This window comes from Canis lupus, chromosome 9, assembly GCF_011100685.1.
Source record: "Canis lupus familiaris isolate Mischka breed German Shepherd chromosome 9, alternate assembly UU_Cfam_GSD_1.0, whole genome shotgun sequence".
Taxonomy (NCBI): Eukaryota; Metazoa; Chordata; class Mammalia; order Carnivora; family Canidae; genus Canis; species Canis lupus.
Genome location: NC_049230.1, coordinates 21,135,431 through 21,142,603, shown reverse-complemented (window position 1 = coordinate 21,142,603; position 7,173 = coordinate 21,135,431). Strand labels below are relative to the sequence as shown.

The following is a 7,173-nucleotide window of genomic DNA, read 5'->3' as shown; positions in this document are numbered from 1 at the left end:
CAGGGTGCTGAGCTGGCTCATATGCCCCCCCCTCCCCATGTCTCCAGTTTGCCCCATTTGTCCATGTTTGTTGAACACCATCATCCATGAGACACCCATCTCCCCCATGTTTGTGTCCTGATGGTTGGTCCAGGTGACTTGTGTCCTTCCCAGCTGGGAGCTCCCTGGGCCAGACCTCGTCAGGGTGAGTCTCATGGCCCAACAGCACCCATTCACCCACCGCCCCAAATCAGGACCTTGGCAGGTGCTACCCTCAGAAACCAGGCCAGAATCAAAAATACATTTGCAAAAAGGCAGGAAACTTTATTGGATTAACTTTTCTCTTTAGTAGAGAAGCTGAGAAATCAGAGTAGCCAGGTGAAGGAGAAGAGGAAGCACACCAGGAGAGAAGCATGAAGGCCTGCCCTCTGGATAGTGCAAGGCAGGGGGGCCTAGAGCAGGAGTGACTGAGCATCCTGTGGTCTCTCCTTCTCTCCTACAGGGACCCATCAGCTCTCTCCCCTGGATGCTGAGGACAGAGGGAGAGGAAGCCCGGTGGATCTAAGGCCTGCGGGTGTCTGAAGTACGGCTGGAAGAGGTGGTGGTGATGGAGACGCTGGTGCTTCCTGAGAAATAGAGGGAGCAAGAGATGCTCAGGCTGGAGAAGACCCACCTCAGCATGTCAGACATCCCACTCCCAGAAAGGCCCTAAGCCCCTCCATGGGTCAGGTTAGAAGTTAGTTGGTAGGGACTCTCATGTTACTATTCCCAAAACTGGCTCTCTCCAAAGTATCCCCGTGGCTCTATGGGGCAGAGCCAGCTATTTTGAAAAGAAAACAGAGGAGCAAATGACCACCTCCACCATAGCCCCCTAGGGCAGTGAACAGGTGCCGGACTCTCCTCTCCCCCTCCAGGGTTGTTTCCTTACCTCCTGAGGAAGTTAAGCCAGCCATCCTGGGAGAAAGAAGAAAGGTCACATGAGCAAAAGGCACCTGAAGACAGCTGCTCACCTGTCCTCAGATGGAGTGACTCAGATCATTCAGAGCCCCTGAGCTGGGCTTTTATTGACAAACTGAGCCCCCAGCCCAAGGGGCAGCAGCTGTTGCCCACCAGGCCTTCCTGCTGTCTGTCTGACTGTGAAGCCTCAGGAGGAGATATTACTGGCCCCAAATCCAGGACATTTGCCAGAAGTTTAGTCCTCTTTCGGGTCTATTTGGTACCACTACCACCCCCCAGCACTCACCCTGAGCTCACAAGGATCGCCTGATCCCTGCAAATGGTCTGAAGGCAGTTAAATCACCACATTTATAACTTTGTTCAGCTGCCCTGAACCCAAAGTAAAAATTCTCCAATATGTGATGTTCTGTGCATGGCCCCTACTCCTGCCAGTCTAATCCAAAGGCCCAAACTAGAAAGTTTAAAGGTACTGCCCCGCAGCCTGCTGAGGAAATGCCCCCACTGATTCTAGAAAACAGGGAGTTTTGGTCCTGGATCTTCATCCAATCCATTGAAGTTCAGAAGGTTCCCTTTCATGCAGGCCATGAGGACCTAAGGCCCTGCCAGCTTGGATGTCCAGGGATCCTGTGGTCACCTTCCCGAGAGAGACTTGAGAGGACCTACCTGGCATCCTGGCCCTCCAGCAGGCTGCGGTAGGTGGCGATCTCCTGCTCCAGCCGCGTCTTGATGTCCAGCAGCATCTTGTACTCCTGGTTCTGGCACTCCATCTCACTGCGCAGCTCACTCAGCTGGGCCTCGATGCTGCTAATGAGCCCCTGGATTTGCTGCAGCTGCAGTGCATAGCGGCACTCCGTATCCGCCAGCGTGCTCTCCAGCCCGGCTTTCTGGTGGGACAACAAAGAAGTGATGAGGGGAGCCAGGCCAGGCAGAGAGGGCAAGAGGTGGCAGCCACTGGGCAGGGGGCAGCAGGTGTACCATGCTGAGCTGGGACTGCAGCTCGATCTCCAGGCCCTGGAGCGTACGCCTGAGCTCCGTGATCTCTGTCTTGCTGGTCTGAATCATGGCAGTGTTAGTAGACACTTCCTTGTTCAGCTCTGCACTCTGAAATTAGAGCAGGAAGAAGGTTAGAGAGGAGCCCAATGGGACGCCCCAGCATCCCCCAGCTCCACAAAGTAAGAAGGCCGGGTACCTTGCTGTGGAACCATTCCTCGGCGTCCCGTCGGTTCTTCTCCGCCATGGCCTCGTACTGCTCCCTCATCTCTGCCAGCACACGGGTCAGGTCAATGCCCGGGGTGGCATCCATCTCCACGTTGACCTGGCCTACCATCTGGTTGCTGAACTCCTTCATCTCCTATAGGGATGGAAGTAGGAGATGTGTGAAGCTCCTCATCCCCCCTCTTCTTGGCTCTGAGGGCTACCAGCATGTGCTGAGAAGCGCTTCCAGGTCCCACAGCAGAGAGCTAAATCTGGCTGCTCCCCTTTATCACTGGAAGCATTTCAGCCATGGAAGGCCCCTGCCAGCCCTCACCTCCTCATGGTTCTTCTTCAGGTAGGCTAGCTCCTCATTCAGGCTCTCAATTTGCATCTCCAGATCGGTCTTGGACAGGGTCAGCTCGTCCAGCACCCGGCGCAGGCCATTGATGTCGGCCTCCACGCTCTGGCGCAGGGTCAGCTCGTTCTCATACCTAAAGAATATTTTTTAATTGGAAAAGCAACACAGAAATTATATTAGACACTCCCCTACTTCTGCACTGGACTCCACTACTTCTCCAAGACCTTCACTCCCAGGATGCTCCGATTTCACCACTGAGACGAGCATTTGTCTCAAATAAAAGAGTTTGAAAAGGCCAGCGAGGAAAATGAACTCACTTGAGCCTGAAGTCGTCTGCCGCCAGCCTGGCGTTGTCAATCTCCAGAATGACCCGGTTATTGTCGATGGTGGCCGCCAGGATCTGCAAAATACAGAAGGTGGGTACTGGAGGGTCCACAAGCTTGGGGAGGAGGAAGAGAAAACACAGGCAAGACTGTTGTCCAAAACTGCCTCAGCACCTGTCCCTGTGAGCTGGGATAAGGCCCTTCTCTCTGGGCCCTGGTAAAGTGAGGGGCGGGGCAGGTCCTTCCTCGGGCTCTGTCACTCGGGCATTCTGTGTCCGGCCGTGATGGGGAAGGTGGGAATGTACATTTCAGAGGAATGACCCTGCCCAGGGTATCTTTGGTTAGTCATGTCTTGAAAGCCTCAGACTAGCCATCTCTCTAGTTTATCATCATGACAGCCTATTCCTTAAGGTGGGGGTGAGGGGTCAGCCTGGGTCCACACAGCTCATAGGAGGCTCACTGGAGCTGGCCTCCGGGCTGAGCAGAAGGAAGAGCCAATACATATTCCCATCCATTTGAATTTCTTGTCTAAACTCTCATATTCTGAAGCGGTTAAAATCTACCACACATAGCTGGGACCCAGCCCAGGCAGGTGGATTTCCGTTCCAACAAGCTGGGACCCCAGTGTGACAGACAAGCCGTGATGAAGGAATCTCAGCTCCGCTTAACCCAGCCTAAGCCTCTGCCTCCACCTCCCACACCTCACAGCCACTTGAGAATAACAGTGTGAATGGGGCCCCTACAAAAGCAACTAATATTCCCAGACCAATGAGTGAACACATATCCCTTTCTCTGACGATTTTAGTCATGGTTTCCAAACCGCTCAGTGGGTTGGAATTATAGGGATCAAGTTGTTAATAACATAACTGTTTGGAAAGCAGTAAAAATGTTGATATGAGTAATAACAGCAGTAAAAATGGACAATGGGAAAGAACTCATTTGGGGAGCGGTGGCATAAGAAAGCTTATCAGGAGTAGAGACTCTCAGTAGTAAAAGACTAGAATTTTCCTCCACAGGCGAGGTGAGGATCCCACCACACAATGTCCTCTGGTCCTGTGGGATACCGTGTTCCCTGGCCTCTGCAGCTCTGCCCAGCTTGGAAGAAAGCTCGCCAACATCCAAGGGCTCACCTTGTCCCGGAGCTCCTCGATGGTCTTGTAGTAGGGGCTGTAGTCCCGCTCCGGGCTGCTGGGGCTCTGCTTCAGGTGCCAGTCTCGGATCTTCACCTCCAGCTCGGTGTTGGCCTCCTCCAGGGCACGCACCTTGTCCAGGTAGGAGGCCAGGCGGTCGTTGAGGTTCTGCATGGTGATCTTCTCATTGCCAGAGAGGAGGCCGCCATCGCCACCACCGTAGTCACCAAAGCCGCCGCCAAAACCCCCACCAAAGCCACCTCCGAAGCCACCTCCGAAGCCACCTCCGAAGCCTCCGCCGAAACCACTACCAGCCCCTCCACCGAAGCCACCCCCAAAACCACTACCAGCACCCCCACCGAAGCCGCAGCTCATGCCACCCCCGTATCCCCCAGCTGATCCCCCAGAGACAAAGCGGGTTGAGCAAGTAGAGATACTGCGGCCTCCTCCCAGCTGACAAGAGCCACCCCCGAAACCACCTCCATAGCTGGCAGAGGAGCCCTGCAGGCGACAGCTCATGGTGAGAGCAAGATGAGGAGCAGGTGTGGACGGGAGCTGGGCTTGGCCTGGGCCGAAGACTGTGGCTCTTCCCCAGAGTGGGAGCCTTTTATACTGCCCTCCACAAGGTTGGACAATTGCCCCATCTTCTCTCCTCCCTTCCCCACCCTCTGACTGGTGCCAACTGCACTTCTGTTTCCCACAAGCCCAGTTACCTCTGCTCTCCAAGGTGGGTTGTGCCTTTGGGGGTGGCTTTTTTTTTTTAAATCCTTAACAAAAGGGATGATTCAGAGGGAACAGTGCTCTGCCTGAGACTACCCTTTTGACAGCTGAATTCCATTTCACGTCTGCACTTAGGGAGCTCACTCCACAGGCTCTCAGCTCCACCCTGCACTAGAATGGGGACGGAGCTGCAAGGTAGCCCTGTGCTTTACAAAGTCACCGCAGCTCTCAGCTCCCTTCTTTCTATTTCTAAAACTTCGGACTAGAATGTTCTGCATCCTTGTTAGCATTTCACCTACTCCAGTGCTCCCAGCGACTATGACGACGAACTTCGCTTGGTCCTAGAGGATCGACTACCTTGAAGGTATTTAGGCTGGGGGGAAGAAAAGCTCCAGGACTAATGTAGATCCTACTAGCCGCCCCATTTTACACATGGGAAGTCGAGACTTTAAGGGTAGTCAGGACTGAAAAACCCAAGTCTGGTTCTATCTGATACAAAGGCTCCTTTTTTAGGTATATAATTCATACAGTAGATTGCACAAACCATTAGTGTCTAGCTTAACACATTTTTACCTACGTAGGAAGCTTCAAGCATGTGTTCACCTGTGTACCCTTCACCCGGACCATTTTCAGCGCTCCATAAAGCTCCCCATACCTTTTCCCAGTCAATTACCCACACCCTATGCACCTAATGAGACCACAATCCCACTTCTGTCCCCATCAGTTAATTCAGAGATCTCAGCGAGGGGCTCTTTTTGCTCCCTGGAGAACATTTGACAATGTCCGCAGACATTTCAGTCGTCCAAACACGGGGATTCTACTAGTATCTAGAGCACAATTACCAGGGATGCTGCTAAATATCCTACAATGCAGAGGACAGCCCCCATAACAAAGAATCCTCTAGCCCAAAAGGTCAATAGTGTGTGTCGAGGTTGAGAAGCCCTGGATCAGTCTGACCTCTGTATTCAATCATACCATCATACCAGCTGCCTTAGAGGCAGAGTCAAATCCAGAAAGAAAGTCTTTTTTTTTTTTTTTAGATTTTTTTTTTTTATTTATTCATGAGAGACACACAGAGAGACGCAGAGACACAGGCAGAGGGAGAAGCATCGCTCCAAAGGGACTCTGATGCTGGACTCGATCCCAAAACCCCAGACCACACTCTGAGCTGAAGGCAGGTGCCCCTGGAAAGGAAGTCTTATATAATGCCTAACAGGGCTCTTTCTAGAACCCTGATCACAGGACATCTGTCTCAGCTTGTGAGCATTTGATCAAGAGGCCATATAGGAGGATGCAACCCACTCGCCGAGGGGGCCAGGGTTACCATGGGTGGCCTCTAAGGGAAAGCCTGCTGGCCTACAACAGCCATGGCGTCTGGACCAGGCTAAGGGCTAGGGTGGGGTAACCCAGGCTCCAGGTTATCCTAAAAACCCCTTCGCTGATTCAGCAAGCCAGAAAAGAGGGCTCTGAGTCAGGGTTATCCTGCTCTTTGTTTTCTTTGGGTAGGGAAGCGGACCTGTGCTTCACCCAGCGGGTGTCAACACTAGGGAGAGAGCCAGGGCGTGTTTGGGGTCTCACGGGGCAGCCAGGGGTTCAGGCTGACCTCTGACCCTGCCCAGCCCTCCTGCCCCAAACTAATAGCTCAGCATTCTCGCCTGCTCTCTGAAAAGCTGTGTGATTCAGCCAAAGCAGGAGCTCTTAGGCTCTCTTCTCTCTCTCAGTAGAGGATCAAAACTGACAAGAAGGTGATTAATAGAACCTGCCAGGCCTGGAGTGATGATCCTCCCTCCAAGGGCTAACAGTAGGTTCAGGCCAACGCCTCATAGAGGAACAATGCCACAGATCCTCCAAAGTCCCTGTAGTACAAACACAGGGTGGCCGTGACATGCCTCCCCTTGCAGGGTCAGGGCACAGCCCCTCCCCGCCACTCCCCTCCCAGGCAGATACTTATGGTGCCTTGACACAGGAATGCCTTCCTCTGACCCATGATGAACCCCAAGGCCCTCCCGGAGGAAGCTGGACAGAGACCCATCCTGGAGCCCCAGTTTCGCCTCTCTCGGCCCTGCTCCTCCTGATGAGGCAGGATGGAGTGCCGGGGCTGAGGCACTCCTGCTCACGGTCTTCAGCTTCCTTCTTTGCTTTCTGACAAAACCACACTGATTTCAGTAAGGGGAGGGAAAGCTCCATTTGTGAACAGCCCCCCTCAACCCCCACCCCCACCACCCTGAAAACAAGGCTATGCTTCACACACTGTCACTGAGTCCGCACAACAACGGGAGAGGGTTTTTCTTGGCCCCATTTTGTAGATGAGATAGCTGAAGCCCAGGGAGCCCGTGTTACTTGTTCAAGATCACCATGAACTCAAGATTTAAACCTCGTCCCTGGCTCTCTCTACCCCGACTCATGCCGTGAACTCAGTATATAATCCCTTAGCGTTCCATTCTGGATTCCTTAAAGATAATAAAATAACACTAGCTAACATTTCTTGAACTCTCTGTTAAACACTCTACTG

General features: G+C 53.1%; 1 protein-coding gene across 1 annotated transcript; it reads right to left on the bottom strand.

Annotated features, from left to right (window-relative positions):
• Window positions 1-278: 278 nt before the first annotated feature.
• Window positions 279-4,610, bottom strand: KRT13 (keratin 13). The gene is made up of 8 exons (NM_001346369.1): window positions 3,942-4,610; window positions 2,806-2,888; window positions 2,465-2,621; window positions 2,126-2,287; window positions 1,912-2,037; window positions 1,600-1,820; window positions 908-933; window positions 279-605 (listed from the first exon to the last, which is right to left on the bottom strand). The coding sequence occupies exons 1-8, from the start codon at window positions 4,458-4,460 to the stop codon at window positions 541-543; spliced, it is 1,359 nt and encodes a 452-aa protein (NP_001333298.1). The 5' UTR covers window positions 4,461-4,610; the 3' UTR covers window positions 279-540.
• Between the last annotated feature and the right edge of the window lie 2,563 nt (window positions 4,611-7,173).